This window comes from Littorina saxatilis, linkage group LG12 (genome assembly GCF_037325665.1).
Source record: "Littorina saxatilis isolate snail1 linkage group LG12, US_GU_Lsax_2.0, whole genome shotgun sequence".
Taxonomy (NCBI): Eukaryota; Metazoa; Mollusca; class Gastropoda; order Littorinimorpha; family Littorinidae; genus Littorina; species Littorina saxatilis.
Genome location: NC_090256.1, coordinates 63439855 through 63461805, shown reverse-complemented (window position 1 = coordinate 63461805; position 21951 = coordinate 63439855). Strand labels below are relative to the sequence as shown.

Genomic DNA, 21951 nt, shown 5'->3' with positions numbered 1-21951 from the left:
TTTGTCTTTTTCTTGTTCTCCGTTATCATTCCCCGTCTTTCCTGGTGTAACCGAGTGCCGTAACACTACGATCACCTCGGGAGGCGAAGTGCAATCAAACAGGATTGAAAATGTTAGGGCTAATTTCTTAGCCCCATAAAAACTGTTATGCAAACCCGAAGGTTTCCATGAACATACAGACAATCGGAAACCACCAGACCCCATCACAAACAGAATTTCACAATCCACCGGTGTTGACTTAAAGGCCAACAACTCGGGTGCAGAGTCTGCTGTGAAAGGAGCGGTAGCCTCCCCTGTCACACTGGTGCAGTCTGCCGCCTTCCTGCTTCTCCCTATCCCCCACCCCCCCTGCTCCCATATTTTTCCTTCGTTTTTTCTGCTTGGATCACATGAAACATAGCTGATGAGTGGGCTAAAAACACACACACACACACACACTAAAAGCGATATCGGTTTCTGGTATGGTAAGTGTTTCCAACGGGGGAGGCAGCAGCTAGCCTACCTATACTTATACTGCCTGTCGACGGGTCTCCGTTCCCCCTTGATTGGCAAGAGCAAAGAACCCTTTTAGCAAAGCGCAGCTCACACATCTTTGCATCTCTCCCGACTTCAGGTATCCTAAGCTGTCTAAGCCAGCAATATGTATACATGCTCAACAACAAAAGAACATTAACATTTTTCAATTTTGCGTCACATAAATACAATCCAACATAATTTGATTTTTTAAATAAAATAATTTCAGACTTTTAAAGTATTTGTAAGTCTTTTTGCCTCTCACAGGTTGATGTTTAATGAGTCAGCATCGAGGAGACAAAGAGAAACACAGAGAAAATACCTCGATTCTGACTTGTGTAGTGTATACGTAGTGTAAGAGGCTCGAGTATGTTATATATATATATATATTGGTACATTGTACTTGTTACGTATTCAACGCTTTTTTCTCTTTTTTTTTCTTGTTTTTTTTTCTCTCTTTTTTGCAAACCTCGGCGTTTAAAATATAAGCAAACAGCAAAAAATAACTCAGATTGTCAGATTGCATGTAAAACACGCAGCTGCCAAACTGAAACACTTGAAAAGAAGAAAACTGTGTTTTTACGCCCTCGCGGCAGTGGTATGCGGTACCGAAAAACATATTTCGAGTTATTTCTCATTGCTGCAAAATAACCGTTTCTTGAATATGGTGTGTGTTTGTTGTTTTTTTTTGTTGCTGTGGAGCTTGTATATATAGTTTAAGAAACTCGTGTATGGTGTGTATTCAGGATCTTGTCACATGGAGGTGTATTCTGAGCTTTTTAGCAAGCATCGAGGCTGGAAAAAAAACCACTAACATGGTCAGTGTGTCTGAAAGCCTTTAAGCTAGAGGAAGCCAACACAATGATTACATCTCTCATGCCTCTCATGCATGGTCCGAACGTCGAGGTCTTGAAGAAAATACGGGCCTTTTGTTTTTTGTTTTTCTTCTTCTTTTTTTTATCTTTCTTCTTTTTTTTTTCTTTTTCAAGATCATACGTTTGATATCCTTGGAGAAACTCGAATACGATAAATAGTCATGATGATATTGGTAGAACAGAAACGACTGATCATTACAACATCAACGAAAACAACAACAAAAACAAACAAGAAGAGCAAACGCTCGATCGAGTCACTTTCGCAGTTCTGAATATTATATGAGGCATCAGATGGACAGGAAGAAATTGCTATTCACAACACAATGAGTCACGTTCACATAAAATTTGAGCCCGGTCACTTTTATAGTTTCCGAGAAAAGCCCAACGTTAAGTTGTGTGTTGCCGAACAGAAAAGGCTAGTTATCTCCCTTGTTTTTCTGATAACGTTCGTAAAAGGCTACAGATGTAAATACTTTGATGTAAAGAATAATCCTACAAAGTTTCAATCACATCCGATGAACTTTGTCAAAGATATAAAATGTCTAATTTTTCCTTTGACGCTGACCTGTGACCTTGAAAAAGGTCAAAGGTCAACGAAACCATCGTTAAAGTGTAGAGGTCATTGGAGGTCACGACTAAACAAAATATGAGCCCGATCGCTTTGATAGTTTCCGAGAAAAGTCCAACGTTAAGGTGGTGTCTACGGACGGCCGGCCGGACGGCCGGCCGGACGGCCGGCCGGACAGACTAACACTGACCGATTACATAGAGTCACTTTTTCTCAAGTGACTCAAAAAACAAAACGACAACAAAATCAAAAACAAAACACACACAAACAAAAGCCAACAAACAAAAGTAAACACCTGTGATTCTACTATAGAACGACAACAGAAGACGTAGAGCACTGTCCTGTAAAACCAATGAATAAGACATACACTCTTCAAAAAAAGTTAAGGATCACTTTTTTACAAGCACGCCACACAAAACAGACAAGACCGAATTCTTTCATTTTTTTAAAATTATATAATTGCACAACCAAGGAGTAATGACAAACAAAGCAAAGATCGAACGCGGCAGCGACAATTTAGCTAGAGTGTGTCAAACGTGACAACCCTCGAAAATGGAATTCACAACAATGTGAATCAGTGTCAATAACGCGTGTGCCCTCCGTTGTGTGCCAGGCATTCAACACATCGTTGGCGTATGGAGTGGATCAGGTTGCATATGAATGCTCTGGGAACTCCATTCCACTCCTGCTGGAGCCATTGCAGCAGTTGACCCAGATTGGCAGGAGGAGGGTGATGTTGCTGTACCCGACGACAAAGCTCGTCCCACATGTGCTCTATGGGGTTCAGGTCCGGGCTGTTGGCTGGCCACGGCATCCTGTTGACCCTGGCCTGCTGGATGAAGGTGTTTACAGCTGCAGAGCGATGGGGAGGTGTGTTGTCATCCTGAAGAATCGCACGATGGCCGATCGCTTGGAGGGCTGGAACGACCAGGGGTTGCAGGATCTTATTCTGGTAGCGGACACCGGTCAAGTTGCCCACTACTTGGTACAGAGGTGTCCTTAGACGTGTGCTGATCCCTCCCCAGACCATCACAGAGCCTCCGCCAAAACGCTGTCGTTCCAGAACAGCGCCTTCTGTGAAACGCTCTCCGCGACGCCTCCACACTCGGATGCGACCATCAGCAGGTTCCAAGCAAAAGCGGGACTCATCTGTAAACAACACCTGAGCCCACTGCTGACGTTGCCACCTCACATGTTGAGTGCACCAGGCTCGGCGAGCTGCTCGGTGATTAGTAGTCAGGGTTGTTCCTCGGACCGGACGCCTTGCACGCAAGCCAAAGTTGTGTAAGCGGTTTCGGATCGTCTGACCACTAACAACAGTGTTGGTGGTAGCTTGTAGGCGTTGCCTAATGTTGTTTGCCGTAGCCATTCTTTGTTGCATGGCCTGCCTCTGAATGAAGCGATCCTCTCTTTGTGTGGTGACTCTGGGCCGACCAGAACGTTGTCGCTCCTGCACTCTTCCAGTTGCGTGGAATCTCTGTTTTAGTCTGATGATGACAGAGGGAGCCACTGCAAGCCTCTGGGCCACTTGCCTGGCAGCAACACCGTCTTGTAGCCATCCTATTGCCCTTCCTCTATCCAAATCGCTCAGTTTTCTTCGTGGGGGCATGTTACTACTGTGCATAATTGTGTCAGCGTGTCAACCTTTAAACACAGGCTGGTGAGCGATGTTCATAGCCAGGACCCTGTTGTAGCACGTGCATCACAACCTTTTGCCCTGGCATGCGTTCCGCAAATTTCATGGGGCTATAAAAAACACCCCTTTTCTTCTAAAATGGAGAAGCTTTTGAGAAGTCCCAAAAAGGGAAATAACTCTGCCTGCCAAACAAAATTCTAGGTCAAGACTCATTGTTCATTTGTTAATTCAAACACATTAATCTTTTAATTATTATGTCGATGTTTAAATTTTTGGCAATTTTTATGATTAGATCCGTTTTTTCAACCGATCCTTAATTTTTTTTAAGAGTATACATAAGACAGAGAGATAGAGACGGGAAAGGGAGGGGGGGGGGGGGGTGACGAGGGTAAAGGACAGAAGAGACCAAAATAAAGTAAACACTTGAAACAAACACAATAAAAAGAAAAGAAATAAGAACAAGTATAATATATTTATAGAAAATCAAATCATAGAAGAAAAATCGTAACTACGTACAAACATTAAATGTGAACAGACAGTAGCAGACTATAATAAATGGACCGTTATAGCGGACATTTCCTACGCAACGTGTATGAGGAAGCCTCTGTACATTTTCCTGTGACCAAGCTCCCCCAACCCCCTCCCCCACCCCACCCAATGCATCTTCCTGCTAAACAAAACATCGAGAGAGAAAAAATCCTGACACAAAGTTTTTAAAGGGGACATTTCGTAAAAAGTAGATACAAATAAACTACAAATCACTGTTTAGCGGTTGCATCGCTCAGATCATACGTCGACTCGGAACAGCCAAAACTGTTCTCCGAAGTTCTTCTTTACCAGCTCGACTACTAATAGAACTGATTCTGATGCGCAGAAAGTGTGTGAAAGGTCGTGTCCTCTTCTCATCTGATGATCAAAGGACTGAGTCTCATTTATATATATACGGCTTGTGTCTGTCTGTGTGTCTGTGTTTGTGTGTGTGTTCGCGATGCACGGCCAAAGTTCTCGATGGATCTGCTTAAAATTTTGGTGGGCATATTCAGGTAGACCCCGGACACAACCTGGTCGATGAGAATTTTCAACACGTGCTCTCAGCGCGCAGCGCTGAACCGATTTTGGTTTTTCTGTTCATCTTCCCAGATCCATTCCCAGTAACTCTTCCTTATCTTCTCCAGTGTTTTGCGTTTATCTCCCTTCCTTCGTGTGGCGTCAATCCATATTCCCGTTACTATTTTTAGAAGGTCACTGTCCACAACGCTCAATCCATATTCCCGTTACTATTTTTAGAAGTTTTCCTTCGTGTGGCGTCAATCGCGTACGGTGCGCCACTCACCCGGCAAAGCCGGGTACCCGGCGAAGCCGGCGTACGGTGCGCCACTCACCCGGCGAAGCCGGGTATTCGGCTCTACTTCTTCCCGGCGAAGCCGGCTACCCGGCGAAGCGGGTATTCATCTAGTATATATATATATTACCTGAAAATGTTGAATAATGTATTGATCATTTGAATGTAAAGAGGACTTCAGAACATATAGAACGAACTATATGATGTCGGCCGTCATGCGATGATGACGGTTAAACCTTTAAATTGGGTGAAGTCGATTATGCGAATTCTACTTCACGAAGCTCGCTGCACAAAGCTTTGGCACTGAGGTCTTCGCAAAATCGACTTCGGGAACAATTAAATGCGGCCTTTCAGGAAGCGAAAGGATGTGTTTGAACTGATTCGTTACTCAAATTCCACGTAAGCTTTTCAGCAGAGCATTCAGACTACGTCCCGAGTCCGTTAGACCTTCAAGACCGACACCCATGATCTTTACAAAGATCAGGGTCACCCAAATTCAGTCCTTTTTCTGCTTCACTCTGTGACTCAACGCCCCAACCCCCTACTTAGTCCGCCAACTCACTTGCCCCCAGAAGAATGAATACATATCAATCGGTCTTTATCATGCCGACATCAGCTCTCTGTTCAGGCTTCCTTTCCTACTCTGCCCCCAAAGTATAGAGAAATATCCATCGCTAGAACAAACAGCGAGCAAAGAGGGAGCACCGTGGCAAGAAAGATCAAACCTGGGGGGAAAAGCCTTCGGTAAGCGATCGTTCAAAAACCTTTCTCAGTCTCGGTTTCTCTCACCTCTCTCTGTTTCCCCTCTCTCTCTCTCTCTCTCTCTCTCTCTCTCTCTCTCTCTCGAAGTTCTCTTTCTTGTTCGGTCGCAGCTAGAATTCATCATTCGGGAGCTCTTTGCGATCACGGGAGAGAGGATGCATTTAGCAAATGCCCCGTCGGCCAGATTCCTGCACATCTGTATGATATCGTATACTTAAAAGCGTGCAAACATTTGTTTGAAAGGTTCTGTCCCTGCGATGTGTTTATCTTTCATCTTTTCAAGCAGCCTTGTAACAATTCGCTGGAATTGGTGGCAGGGTCCGAGAGAGAAAGGATGAAAAGACCCGCTGCTCTGGCTTGTGCTTGGAGTCAACCCCACTACCAAATGTCGACGAGCACGTGAAAAAATACCTGCGCCCCCCTCGCGACCTTCAGCCCGCGTCCCCGACTCCGACACTGAGAGAAGAAGGGGGGAGAGAAGGAATGGGCAGTAATTGTTTTAAGCTTGTGAAGCCGGGTCGCGCACATGCTAAGTTAATCTCAGACGGAAATAGTGTGCTCTGCCGGCACTCGCGGTGCCGAGGAAACGACAATCCCCCTAGCCCCGCACCTGATTGTCATCCAAACGGTCCCGCGTTTAATTCCAGATGCTGCCTATATCCCAGCCATCCACCCCGACCCGCCAGAAACGGAACTGTGCCGAACTAGAAGCAAAGAGTGTAGAAGCTCAGCTCTTTGCTAGAAGCTCAGCTCTTTGCTAGAAGCAAGCAAGCAAGCAAGCATCGCTGAGCAGCGGCTCATATACAAGGGAAGGGAGGACTATGTCAGAAGCGGAGCTAGCGGACCTAGCGGAGCTGAATATAAATCTCCGGGTTGAACGGCATTCTGAGTTTCTGAGCTAGGTCTCTTTGCTCAGACTGTTGGCTTGCAGAAGAAGGTCTGTCACAATGTCGCGTGTGTTTTTTTGCGACAGGGCATGCCGATTTAGCGACATAGCAATTCCTGAAACCCGAAAAGATGAGAAAAACTATATTCACGTGAGCAATTAAAATAACTTAAAAAAAATTCAGTGGAGCACAAGTTAGAGGCACTCGCAGAAGATGCTGCTCACCAACTCCGATCAGCCTATAAGCTATTACATTGGACAAGACCACCCCTCCACTCGGATACATAGCAAATTTGTTGATATAAATAAATATTTGTTAAAAAAAAAACCACTAGCCAAATGGGGACCTGGCGAGATTTTAAACGTTGAGCCGAAATAATCACACGCCGTGAAGAACTGTGCTTACATGTTGTGGTTGTAGTGGTGGTGGTGCTGGTGGAGGTGGTTGCTGTTGTCGTGGTTGTTGTTAACAAAAAAAAGGGATAGCAAAGGAAAGAAAACGAAAAAAAAAACCCGAGGTCATTTTTTGCCTTCAAGCTAAAACAGTAAGCATATCCTACAAATCTCAGTCTTCACTGCACTGCAAAACAAAGCCGAAGAGCGACGCCCTGTTAAATTATCACAGCTTCCATGTCGGCAAACACAACTACTGCACGTGAACCCAGTTCTACATTGTTGCCGACCAATTTCAGTTTCGAATGCAAAATGTCAAGACAAAATAGTTGCGCCAGGCAGGCCGAATGTCAGAAAATCGCTCAGTGTTTGAAGTCCAAATGGTTGGCGATTGTCACATTTAGGCACCAGTACTGCCAGGAAACAGCGGAAACTTTTTGGTGCGAAAACAGCGCTGTGTGACAAAAAGAACTGTTCCGAACGGAGAGGCGTTTTCTGGAACAGAGAAAAGAACGTCGGAGAGACTGAAAGGAAAGGATGGGGTGAAGGTGGTAGATGGAGAAAAGGGTGTGTTTGTTGAGGACAATGGGATTGTTATCTTGATTCACGATGATATCCTATACTTCTTGACATGCACACAAACGCACGCACAAACGCGCGTACTAAACAAATGCACACACATGGCCGCATACACACACACACACACACACACACACACACACACACACACGCTTTTCAACGAACCTGATTATCGCGTCCGCGGGTGTCTCATACCTCTTCTTCAAAATGTGGGTGTGTGCGCACGCGTGTGCGCGCGCGCGTGTGTGTGTGTGTGTGTGTGTGCATGTGGGAAAGTGTCCCATCATTATGCGTAGCGAACATCTGAGATTGTTGTTGATAACGATAGAGTCATTTGAATTGTTATTGTGCACGTGATTGTGTTGCATTTATTTAAAGTTTATTTGTTTTTAAATGTGTATTGTTGCTGTTATTAAGATTATTATATTTAAGATTGTAAGGCGCTTAGAACTATTTTAGGATTTGCGCCCTATAAATACCCTTATTATTATTATTAAAATGTGTGGCACTCATCGCGATGGACTTGCAAATCGTAAGACTTTTTCAATGATTTTTTTTTTATCTGCATGTATCTACGACAACACAAACAAAACAAAAAACGTATAAATGCAAACGGTATTGGTAATAAGCAGCTTGCAGGCCTATTCGCTTGATTTCAAATTTAATTTTCCAAAAGTCTGCGGGTTTCGTCTGCTGGACGTGTGCGTCCCTGACAGCGCAATTGAATGTATCTCGATGGCAACGCATTGAATCAGTGTTGGTTAGCCTGCCTTGTTTTGATCGGGCGCAGTGGCGTGGTGGTAAGACATCGGCCTCCTAATCGGGAGGTCGTGAGTTCAAATCCCGGCCGCTGCCGCCTGGTGGGTTAAGAGTGGAGATTTTTACGATCTCCCAGGTCAACTTATGTGCAGACCTGCTAGTGACTTAACCCCCTTCGTGTGTACACGCCGCAGCACAAGACCAAGTGCGCACGGAAAAGATCATGTAATCCATATCAGAATTCGGTGGGTTATAGAAACACGAAAATACCCAGCATGCCTCCCCCGAAATCGGCGTATGCTGCCTGAATAGTGGGGTAAAAACGGTCATACACGTAAAAATTCACTCGTGCAAAAAACATGAGTGAACGTGGGAGTCTCAGCCCATGAACGAAGAAGAAGAGAAGAAGAAGATCATAAATTATATATTCGCTAGAGAACGTATTCGAAATGTCACCGCGGGCATATAAGCATTACAAACTTTGTAAATGAACAATTAAATAAATAATCAAATATCACCGCTGCCCAATAAATTCTTGGACTGAGTACTCTGCTTTTGTCGTGATGTCAAAGTGACTTATACATATACACAGCAAGCCATTCGTGTTCAGCTTACTATTGTTCGCGCAGAAATTCTACTCTTTTTGTCAAATACGTGTGTCATATGACCTGCAAGAAAAAACACGTCACTTAAAGCGTTGTCAAAACAATTTAATAATAATAATAATAATAATAAAACATTCTTTTATAGCGCTGAACACCGCCAAATGGCAGTCTCATGGCGCTTTACATTAGACATTAAAATTTAACATTTTACATATAAAAAAAATTCTCGTAAGAAATAACATACAAGCATTCAAAAGAATCCATAGACAACGACCACTTATAGTTATATAAGATAATCTAGAAAAATTGTTTTTAAAAAGATGAGAGAAAAAAACACGGAAGATAAGTAATAGACACATAGTTACACATAAAAAGAGTCTGACAACAAAACAGAACTCACATAAAAGCGTACAGATCTAAAAACAGAACGAAGATGTAACAAAGACTGTGGGGCAACAAATTAAACAATTTGTCAATCTGTCGGCCGAAAAGAATGAAACTGGACACACGGCATATTTTCCACGGAGATTTGTTGGTCCTAGGCTGACACAAACCTTTGAACGAGACAGCTGAGGGAAAGAAACTAACATACCTATACTGACATACACACCTTCTTTATTTCTGAGCACCTTTCCAACTCAGACACAACACATGTCATGAATACAATAATTATTTGATTCGGGAAATAATGAAAATTACAATGCAGCCGTTTTGACTAAATGTTTTAACATAGAGGGGGAATCGAGACGAGGGTCGTGGTGTATGTGTGTGTGTGTGTGTGCGTGTGTGTGCGTAGAGCGATTCAGAGTAAACTACTGGACCGATCTTTATGAAATTTGACATGAGAGTTCCTGGGTATGATATCCCCGGATATTTTTTTCATTTTTTCGATAAATGTCTTTGATGACGTCATATCCGGCTTTTTGTAAAAGTTGAGGCGGCACTGTCACACCCTCATTTTTCAATCAAATTGATTGAAATTTTGGCCAAGCAATCTTCGACGAAGGCCGGACTTCGGTTTTGCATTTCAGCTTGGTGGCTTAAAAATTAATTAATGACTTTGGTCATTAAAAATCTGAAAATTGTAATTAAAATTATTTTTGTATAAAACGATCCAAATTTACGTTCATCTTATTCTTCATCATTTTCTGATTCCAAAAACATATAAATATGTTATATTCAGATTAAAAACAAGGTCTGAAAATTAAAAATATAAAAATTATTATCAAAATCAAATTTCCGAAATCGATTTAAAAACACTTTCATCTTATTCCTTGTCGGTTCCTAATTCCAAAAACATATATATACGATATGTTTGGATTAAAAACACGCTCAGAAAGTTCAAACGAAGAGAGGTACAGAAAAGCGTGCTATGCAGCACAGCAAAACCACTACCGCGCTGAACAGGCTCGTCAGTTTCACTCCGTTTTGCACAAGCGGCGGACTACGGTCATTGTGAAAAAATGCAGTGCGTTCAGTTTCATTCTGTGAGTTCCACAGCTTGACTAAATGTAGTAATTTCGCCTTACGCGACTTGTTTTAATCTGTTATTTCAATTTCAACCAAAATTGTAATTAACAAACTTAGTTCGAGCTGAAATGCCATCCCAGAGTACGGATTGAGTCAAAAGTTATTTGACACAAAAATTAAACCAATTGGAGTGAAAAATGCTGCCGCCGCAATGCGGCCTCTGCTTTTTTTTAAAGGATGAATATGACGTCATCAAAGATATTTATAACCAACAAAATTTAAAAAAATTTAAATGTAAAAATGTTGTGTGGATATCACCTGGAAGAATTCATGTGAAAAGTTTCATAATCGTCTGTTCAGTAATTATCTGGGAAATACTGTACACGCAAAAACTGACGAACGAACGAACGCACGCATGCACGCAATCACACACACATACACACGCACACACACACACACACACACACACACACACACACACACACACACACACACATACACACACCAAGGCCTCCCTCTCCCAATCCGGGATTCAGTCGACTGAAGATTAAAAACATTTGCCCTCCTTCCTGTGTAAACGATCATGGATCATGGGTCTGGATGCCCCACTTGGTGTAGGTCATGGGGAATACGTCACGGGAGCCGACTTCGGCTGTTTCGTGACGGGAGGTGTGCACATCGCCAGTTTAAGCCACTACAAGATTAAAAACTTGTAAAACTTGTTACAGGGCCCGGGTTGACTAGTGCCCGGTCTGAACCCACCGCCTCCCGATTACAGATGTAAACCGACTATGGAGTCGGGGAGACAGTTCAATTGGACAATGGTTTTGACCAAAAAAAAGATGATCTAAATTGATCTGTTTTGGAATGTTCGACTTTGAAGCTGCGGCTGGTAGGCCTATTCTTTGCATGCCTCTGAGTCTCGAGTATGTTCTGGGTCTCATATCCATCCCTCCTGCTTCGGGATTTGTCAGCCGTGTAAGAAGAAATTTAGCCGCTGGTAGTGCAGGAATCATGTCATTTGCTATTTTAAATGGCATCGTCAGCCTGAGTTGTCGGCGCCTTTCTTCTAGTGGGGGCAGGTTTAGAAAATGGAGCATTCTGTTCAGTCATTGTTCCAGGCTCCCGGGATGTAAATCACCGCAACTATCCGTCTAGGCCTTGCCGTGTGATAAGAGCACCCTCCAATTGGGCACATGCCAAAAACATACAATGCGACTGTTTTCTGAGCAGAGTGCCAAATTATTGCTGAATTTATTTTGCCAGTGACACCTATCATGTCAATCTTCAAAAGTGACACCGACGTCAATCTTCAAAATTCATTCAGCAAAACAATCCTCTGCATAGAAAGCAGCTAGTCCTGCTGTAGATATTTGTAATGTGTTTCAGCAGATGGGTGCTCTTTTCAAGTCCGAAGTAAAGTCCTTGGGCAAACCGTAGCCATCATAATTATGCAGAGTAGTTCAAGAAGTAAATGAAGGAGTCAGCATTTTTGCAGCAAAGATATAGACTTGTGCTCGCCCGTAGTCGAAGGGACATTACTCGAGAACATGTTTTACAATGTGATGGCAACACATTTATGTCCCTTTTGAATAATCAAACAAGTGCGTGCGTGCGTATGTGCGTGGTTGTGTGTGTGTGTGTGTGTGTGTGTGTGTGTGTGTGTGTGTGTGTGTGTGTGTGTGTGTGTGTGTGTGTGTGTGTGTGTGTGTAACTAACACAGTTTCGATTTTTCCTGCCGTTTAGTCGTCTCCTACAGCCCGAAATCATTACTTGTTTTTTTCTCAGACATTGCTACTGTTCATGATTGAGATTTGTTTGTTTGTTTGCTTGTTTGCTTAACGCCCAGCCGACCACGAAGGGCCATATCAGGGCGGTGCTGCTTTGACATTTAACGTGCGCCACACAAAAGGCAGAAGTCGCAGCACAGGAGTTCATGTCTCACCCAGTCACATTATTCTGACACCGGACCAACCAGTCCTGGCACTAACCCCATAATGCCAGACGCCAGGCGGAGCAGCCACTAGATTGCCAATTTTAAAGTCTTAGGTATGACACGGCCGGGGTTCGAACCCACGACCTCCCGATCACGGGGCGGACGCCTTACCACTAGGCCAACCGTGCCGGTATGATTGAGATTACTTAGCTTTTATCACCTGCACGGTAAGTCGTTTACACCTAACTGTTAGCTTTTTACTTTTCCTGGTCATGTTCATAACTGCACAAGCGCACAGCGAAAAACGGACAGACGACAGTTATAAACTTCGGGAACAAAAAAGCCACATCATGAACAGTCACCATGTGAAAATGTTTGACGCTCCTAAGTTTAGTTCCGAGGGAGCGATGTTTCACGCTACGCTCCAAATTTCAGTATGTAGTTTGTCGGCCTCGAGTATGCAACGCTTATGGCACCCCTCTGTATCACCTTGAAACTGTATCAAAACAATGCATAATGTGGAGAGGCTTTGTCCAAATATGTCCTGAGAACGGCATTGAGTGTACCAAATTTATATTGTGTGCGTTTTTCTTTCTCGTTCCGGACAGTCACTACCATTCCGCAAGACATAAAGTATGTCAAACTTTCGGTAAGTGAAAAAGTAAGCCAAGAAAAATAAATAGAGCTTCACATATCTAACTCTTGACGACAAAAAGACATGGCCCGCTGTGACTTCTGAACCATTCAACATTCCAGTTGGTCTAAGGGAGAAAACTCGAGCACACCATTCCACTTCATAGTACATTTTACGTTGTCTCCCCTTGTACTGCAGTCACAGTGTATCGACTCAGGGCAAAACACATAACATGTACTCTTTTTAAAAATAAAATGGTGCGTTTCCCATTATATGCCCACTTAAAATGTAAACACAGGTCGATAAGTCACAGCCCCCTCCCCCCCCAAATAAAAATAAATATTCATGGTAACTGTACCAATTGAGGGTAACCATTCAGGTATAAATGGTAAACATACTTGAGAAGACCTTTTTCAATGAACAGGATTTAAAAAGCATTTCAATTTAAACTTGTGCCTGTGACGATCAGCGATTGTTGTCACGTCCTGTCACAAATGACATTACCGTCATACATTTGTGTTCCTCATTCCGACAAATACATCTTCTAGCCGATATCAAAACTTGGTTGTCGAATGAAATGGAAGCGCAGAAGAAATGGAACTTGATGTGCATTTTCTGCAAAGGAATATCCTCCTCCAAATTCAAGACCTTGTGAATGGTTGAAGAGTGTGTCCATGCGACACCTTTAGCTTGGTCCATCAGCTTGATAGTTTGGTGATTGCATCCGATATTGACAAAGAATTAAAGTAAGTTTTCACTTCCATTTTCCTCTCGATATTTTTTGCATTTCCACATTTCAGTAAACATAGAGAATACTACATGGCTTGCTGTGTCGTACCAGATTTACACGAGTTTTTTTTTAAATATTGAACTGCGAGCGAAAGCGAGCTGTTCACTATTTAAACAATAAGGGCAAAGCCCATACGACTCACATGCTTGACCTTGACCTTTACATCAATCAATCAATCAATCAATGAGTCTTATATCGCGCATATTCCGTGGGTACAGTTCTAGGCGCTCTGCAGTGATGCCGTGTGAGATGAAATTAAATTTTTATACGGCCAGTAGATTGCAGCCATTTCGGCGCATATTTACCTTTCACGGCCTATTATTCCAAGTCACACGGGTAAAGGTAGACAATTATTAACTGTGCCTAAGCAATTTTGTCAATCGTGGGATCTTTAACGTGCACACCCAATGAAGTGCTAAACCTAGCAATGACATACACTAAGAACTGCTTTACACATTTTTCCTACCAAAATACATGTGACCTTGACCCAAGGTCAAGGTCATCCAAGGTCATGCAACACAAAGCTGTTAATTCAAGACATAGGAAGTACAATGGTGCTTATTGGCTCTTTCTACCATGAGATATGGTCACTTTTAGTGGTTCACTACCTTATTTTGGTCACATTTCATAAGGGTCAAAGTGACCTTGACCTTGATCATATGTGACCAAATGTGTCTCATGATGAAAGCATAACATGTGCCCCACATAATTTTTAAGTTTGAAACAGTTATCTTCCATAGTTCAGGGTCAAGGTCACTTCAAAATATCAGACCTGTTTACCCTTACATTGACCCATGAGGAAGATTTGAAGGAAAATGAGGAAAATGAGGAAGATTTTCCACTTCATGCGGAAGATTTTTTTTAAAGCCACAAACTCGCTCTAAAGCAATAAAACACTTTTTTTTCATAATTAAATTTGCTGTGTGCCCAGAAATGATAAACTGATGGACTGTACGTGCCGTTCACAATCATTCTTCCCACCATGAGTGATCGAGAAATGACTGTCACACAGCGTGCAGTAAGAATGGCTTGGTCCAAATTTCTTGGAAACCGTCAAGTCCGTCACTTCTTTGAGTAATCTTCTTTCCACTTCTGATAATAGATTCTCTTCTTCTTTGCCCCACACGCATTAGTCGCGCTCTTCATCGTCAGTTTCGTGTCGGTGTCGGTGTTGTTCCTTTCTTTTCGTTGGAGGCATTTTGCAAAAAGACACCAACTGGCAACACGTGTAACCAAAGTACCGGAAGAAGACACACGGTTCTAACAGGAAATTGACGAAAGACGTCTTAATACTGAGAAAACTATCGCGACTTTTTACCGAAAACATCACAAATATTTTTTTCTCAAAATCGCGCCAAATTGCGGAAGACTTCAAGCAGTGCGCGGACAAGCGGAAAAACGATCTTAAATCCGTAAAACTTCCGCCCATTCCGTAAGAGTAAACAGGTCTGAAATATGTATACAATCCAACTTTGAAGAGCTCCTGTGACCTTGACCTTGAAGCAAGGTAAACCAAACTGGTATCAAAAGATGGGGCTTACTTTGCCCTATATATCATATATAGGTGAGGTATTGAATCTCAAAAACTTCAGAGAAAATGGGAAAAATGTGAAAAATAGCTGGTTTTTTAGACAACATTTATGGCCCCTGCGACCTTGACCTTGAAGCAAGGTCAAGATGCTATGTATGTTTTTTGGGGCTTTGTCATCATACACCATCTTGCCAAATTTGGTACTGATAGACTGAATAGTGTCCAAGAAATATCCAACGTTAAAGTTTTCCGGACGGACGACTCGGGTGAGTACATAGACTCACTTTTGCTTCGCATGTGAGTCAAAAAGTAACGAGTGTAAATCTGGTACAATACAGCAAGCCATGTAGTATTCTGTTTATCCTACATACTGTACTTACGTGTATTTTACTGAAAATGTCCTGCAGTCGAGGCAGCTAAATTGAAGACGCTTGTTTTGGAACCTCGATCTCTTCTAAAGCCTCGTGCAATCTATTACGTCAAAGCAAAGAAACGTCACTCTGAAAGTGTGGCGTGACGTGTTAGTTCTAAAGATTCATCGAGGGTAATTAGCGAGCGCAATTTTTGTTTCTATAATGACGTTTGTCTCGGTGACTTTGGCATCATAAGCAGTGGAAAAACAGGTCCTTGCCAGATTTGCTTGACATGACCTCATTTACATGATATACACACGTGTGATTTGAACGATTATTATCTCACGGGTGTCCCTCTCACGTATGTAGGATAAACAACATTTTGTCACCGTCTCATTTAAACCTGTCCTGTGAGAAGTCGACTACATGAAATAGACTTCGAAAATCTTACGTCAGGAAACTTGAGCACTGAGTTTTCGGTGAAACGACTTCACAAAATTTTCACGAAAGCGACTTCGGGCTCAATTAAGAACCGCCTTTCTACCCACAGCACAAACTTCAGCCTTTCCAGCAATAACAAAAAACAAATCCTCTCACATTTCTTTTTTTTATTGCCTATTTCATTTTTTTTCAATTGGCCGACAACACAGTGTCTTCATAAAATAACCAAAAGGAAAAAAAAGATGTTAGGTAATTATAATAGAGCTATTTTGACAACTATTTAACACCAGGAGCACAGGAACAACGGCAAGTCAACAATGTGCGGAACCACAATGATTAAGAGAGGTGGGCGGTTGGCGGGGGGGGTTGCAATGCATCAAAATTAAGTTGGCAAGGCAGCGCACTACTCAGCCGGTAGTAGAAGACAACAAAAACATAGTTCAAAGATTCAACCAGAAACCGAAAACAAAAGAGCAATAATGCAGGGGAGGGGAATACAGGATATGGACTAATTCTGGTTTGTTTGTTATAGAATGTACTATGTTTATTAACTGCTTGGTCCACCCATTATTTGACTTGGCAATACTTTGCTACCTGTGTTTCCAATATATCACAAAACACAGTTTGTTCAATGATATCCATTTATATTAATAATAATAATAACAACATACAATCCACACCTCTTCTCAACAATACTGACATGACACTTGTGTAATCTGTAATTTGATGAAATAATTCTCAACATCTTTGGACACCGTCAACGAGTAAGTAAGAGCAGCCAGAGATCGCCTGGCTGACTAGACCCACACTGTTTGCGGAATGCCAAAACTAATCGTAATAATGTCTCACATGAGGAATGCACCGATAACAGTGACCAAGTACCACAACGCAGCATGCTGTTATTTTTCTTCTTCTCCAATTTAAAAAATAATTAAACAAATAAAAATAAGTTTGCAAGCATTAAAAAACAAAAGTTACTGACCAAATCTAAAATTGGCACTACGCAAGTGCAAAAATATGTCTTTTGAGTTTTAATTCAGGGCTCCAGCACCTGAAATCCACCTCCACTCCTGCTGACTGGAGTGTTTTGTGCCAGTTCTCTTCAGTTTTCCGCCAGCGTTCATACGACTGTTGTGGGCCAGCAGCAGGAGTGAATCTACCTATCCAGCACCAGACATGGGTCTAAGGGCACAGATAACGTGTGGCAATGATGCGAGGGTCTCAACGCCACAGTAAGGACGAACAGTGCAACACAGAAACATCAAACAGTCTCTTCCTTCCCTTTGTCTCTTTCCTTCCTTCCTTCCCTCCTCGCCCGCTCTCACTTACTTTTCCTTTCATCCTTGCTTTCTTTGTTTATCATACTTTCTTACAACATCCATTTCTCACTCAATCGCTTTCTCTCTCTCTCTCTCTCTCCCGGGATTTATCCACAGAGGGATTGACGTTTTTGACCGATTACGTGACGGCTGACTTAGTCAAAGTACGTACGTCGAAGTGTTCAACAAAGGACTAACAGTCAATCAAGGTCAGTCTTTGCTACAGAATATATACAAATTGTTTGTAGCGGCTATTGCGATTATGTTCTCTAGCGGATGCCAGCCGGTGTGTAAGATCTTCTTGTTGAAGTCTAAGCAGTCTACACTGATCTCGTCCTTTTTGCGCTTGCCGCCAACACACACTTTCCTGGGTTTTAGCACAGTTCGAGGCTTGGTTATATCTCGACAGGCCTCCAGAGTGGAGTCACGTTTGGAATCCCTGTCGAACATGCGGAAGAAGTTGTTGTACGAGCCCGTCATGATGTGCCTGCAATCATACCATGATAAAAAAAACAGATATTAATATTCAATCACGGAACAAACAGCAAACTTATAATATCACCTCAATTTTGTTGGTTCTGCAGAAAATCAACACTCGCTTTATCAGAGTACCCAAACCTTCTGTCTACCAAAGCTAGGCATAATAAAACAGCCCCTCCCCCCCCCCCCCCCAAAAAAAAAAAAAAACTCACTCCAAACAGATGTTAAAAGAAAATATTTCATGTCCTCCGGATATCGGAACTGTGAGGGGAATAAGTTGATCCCCACCAGTGCGGAGCCCGAGTGTCGCTGTCCCCCACATTATCTTACACCACAGTATGGTGCACACCATGGTATACAAATGTCTGAGACAGGGGTGGCAGTCTGCTACAGTATGAGGGACACAGCAGGGTCAGGTTACGACACAGTAGAGAATTAAGACATGCAATTCTGCACCAGATCCATTCCACTTCTTAACTTTTCATTCTTATAAACTTGGTGGCAGCAAAGGAACATCCACAGCCAAATTCAACCAAGACATGAATTTACCTGGATGATATACCATCAAGGAAACAGAACCCAGAACCCAGACATGGGAATTGAAAAAAGTAAAAAAAGGCTGAAAATTTGTAAGTAATGGCAAAGTCGACGGCGCGAAGCGCCTAACCCTGCTAGGGGAGTTCAGGGGCATGCCCCCCCCCGGAATTTTTTTCTCCAAAGAACCCAAATGGTGCAATTTGGTGTCATCTAAGCTCCAAGTTTGCCATTAAATTCAGTTTTTAGAACATTTTTGCCTCCCCCATTTATTTTTTCGGATAACACTTTTGCTTTTTCGGCGGAAAAAAAAAAAAAATCGGCGGAAATTTGCCTTTCGGCGGACAATTCCCATGCCTGAAAACCACTACAGCCATCTTACTTACACCGACTGTTACAGTATCAAAGTAAAATCCTTACTTGACCCGACAGCTTGCTGTTTTTATATTCAGTCAGCCAACTTCAATGTCGACCACATTGATGACGAACATAATTTCGCCTTTTGGGTCAGAACACACAGAGCAAAATAAACTTTCAAAGCAGACCACAGCATACAAGAAATAAGTAAAATGCAACCAACCTGTCATCGCCACTCCACGAGCACTCAAACTTGTCGAAGATGCAGTCGTTCTCATAGAGGGAGCAGAGCTTGGAGCGCAGGTACTCGTGCACCTGGTAGGTCTCCACAGGTCTGCTCTCCATGGCCAGGTCCCACACCTTGACGGACAGGTAGTCGCGCGTCATCATGTAGCGGCCGTTGTGGCTGAACTTCACGTCTGATATGCTGGAGATGATCTCCGAGAAGAAGCTGCGGTTTGTTGGATCTTCCGGCTCCTCAAACACTGCACAAACACACAGTGCAATAATGTTAAGCGAGTTCGCCAGTTGAAATCTCACACACACACTCGCCCACACACCAGGCAAGCAATGGCACACAAGTTTCCTCAGAGATACTGATGACTTTGAAAGCTTTGATAGTCTTCTCTTGCTCTCACCCAGCTTCCCCTGAATATCAACCACAATACATGAAATGTTTAGACAGCACAGCTGTAGACACAGAACTAAAACTCGGTTCATCACAAAAGAGCAACATAATCTTATCTTTATCCTTGAAACAGAACTGAACTTTCACATCTGATGTCCACAGGATATCGGAACTGCAAGAGGAATTATGCAATCCTCATCAGTGCGGAGCCCGGGAGTTACTGTCCCTGTCGTTATCTTATACCACAGTATGGTGTTCACCATGATATACAAATGTCTTAACAGGGCTAAAAATTAAACGCTGAACCAGTAATTACACGTGGCGCTTTTGAAGCTGAACAGCTAGGACTAGGAGCCTTCGAAATAGTTATTAATTGTTTAAAGACTTTCATATTTGATGTCCACAGGATATCGGAACTGCAAGAGGAATTATGCAATCCTCATCAGTGCGGAGCCCGGGAGTTACTGTCCCTGTCGTTATCTTATACCACAGTATGGTGTTCACCATGATATACAAATGTCTTAACAGGGCTAACAAGAAGGGCAAAGCCCATACGACTCACATGCTTGACCTTTACATGACCTTGACCTTCAGGGTCAAGGTCAAATAACTAAACCTAGCAATGACATACACTAAGAACTGCTTTACACATTTTTCCTACCAAAATACATGCAGACCTGTGCACACTCAAAACGCTCATCAGTAGTAAACAAACCAAATTTCAGTAGTTTTTAAAATGTTTCAGTTGTAAGCTGTAACGACAGTTCAAGACATAATTCTGCTCACAAAGCACACAAACTGGATTTTACGATCTCCAGGTTGTCTTGAGAATAACTGGACTTCCAGCACTGTTGTGCCGTTTTCTTCTTCTTTGGTGATAGAGCTGGTGTCTCCTCTTCACTATCTTTTGTTTGTTTGTTTGTTTGCTTAACGCCCAGTCCACCACGAAGGGTTATATCAGGGCGGTGCTGCTTTGACATTTAACGTGCGCCACACACAAGACAGAAGTCGCAGCACAGGCTTCATGTCTCACACAGTCACATTATTCCGACACCGGACCAACCAGTCCTAGCACTAAACCCATAATGCCAGACGCCAGGCGGAGCAGCCACTAGATTGCCAATTTTAAAGTCTTAGGTATGACCGGCCGGGGTTCGAACCCACGACCTCCCGCTCACTGGGCGGACGCCTTACCACTAGGCCACTGTGATGCAGTCTCTTCACTATCTGAATCTTGCACTCTTTTTTTCTTTTTCATGTTTCATGTTGCCACGCAGACGCTGGACGAACTAAGTCTGAGAACAAAGACTCACACGCGCACTTCCGGTAAATCGGAAAACGTCAGCGCAACGGCCAACTAATTGGTCAAAACATTTTAAAACAGAATTTTTTTATTTTTTTTTTTATTTTAGTAAAACATCGGAATTTCGGAATTTTAATTACAAATCCGTAGCACCGTATTCTGCATATAAAAATTGGAGAAATTACGGAGAAACCGTAGATGTGCACAGGTCAAGGTCATCCAAGGTCATGCAACACAAAGCTGTTAATTCAAGACATAGGAAGTACAATGGTGCTTATTGGCTCTTTCTACCATGAGATATGGTCACTTTTAGTGGTTCACTACCTTATTTTGGTCACATTTCATAAGGGTCAAAGTGACCTTGACCTTGATCATATGTGACCAAATGTGTCTCATGATGAAAGCATAACATGTGCCCCACATAATTTTTAAGTTTGAAACAGTTATCTTCCATAGTTCAGGGTCAAGGTCACTTCAAAATATGTATACAATCCAACTTTGAAGAGCTCCTGTGACCTTGACCTTGAAGCAAGGTAAACCAAACTGGTATCAAAAGATGGGGCTTACTTTGCTCTATATATCATATATAGGTGAGGTATTGAATCTCAAAAACTTCAGAGAAAATGGGAAAAATGGGAAAAATAGCTGTTTTATAGACAACATTTATGGCCCCTGCGACCTTGACACAAGGTCAAGATGCTATGTATGTTTTTTGGGGCCTTGTCATCATACACCATCTTGCCAAATTTGGTACTGATAGACTGAATAGTGTCCAAGAAATATCCAACGATAAAGTTTTCCGGCCGGCCGGACGACTCGGGTGAGTACATAGACTCACTTTTGCTTCGCATGTGAGTCAAAAATTACACGCTGAACCAGTAATAACACATGGCGCTTTTGAAGCTGAACAGCTAGGAGCCTTCGAAATAGTTATCAATTGTTTAAAGACAAAAAGACACCATACGTGAACTGTACTGACAGTGACACACAGACACTCTTCAATTGAAAACGGACATCCACAACAACACTCCAGTAGCTTCAGAGTTCTGACATGGATTTTTTGGCGAGGTCTCTGACAGTCTTACTTTTGGCATGCTTGTCACAGAGAGCTTGGTCACGCATGTCACACAGCCGTATGGTTCCCTTGCTGCTGCTGTAGACAAAGGTGCTGCATTGCTGCGGATGGAACTCTGCTGCAGTGATAACCTCCGTCAACTCTTCCATGTTGGCTGGTTTAATATCAACAATGTCTTTAGG

General features: G+C 42.7%; 1 protein-coding gene across 3 annotated transcripts in view; it reads right to left on the bottom strand.

Annotated features, from left to right (window-relative positions):
* Positions 1-16225: 16225 nt before the first annotated feature.
* The window catches only part of LOC138982543 (serine/threonine-protein phosphatase 2A 55 kDa regulatory subunit B beta isoform-like), a 74157-nt gene continuing 68431 nt past the window's right edge, over positions 16226-21951 (bottom strand). For all 3 annotated transcript variants that reach the window (XM_070355856.1, XM_070355855.1, XM_070355857.1), the window contains exons 6-8: positions 21780-21944; positions 18987-19248; positions 16226-17879 (exon numbers count right to left, since the gene is read on the bottom strand). In XM_070355856.1, coding sequence (XP_070211957.1) covers positions 17603-17879; positions 18987-19248; positions 21780-21944 — 704 coding nt within the window. In that variant the 3' untranslated portion in view covers positions 16226-17602. The remainder of the gene's footprint in view (positions 17880-18986; positions 19249-21779; positions 21945-21951) is intronic.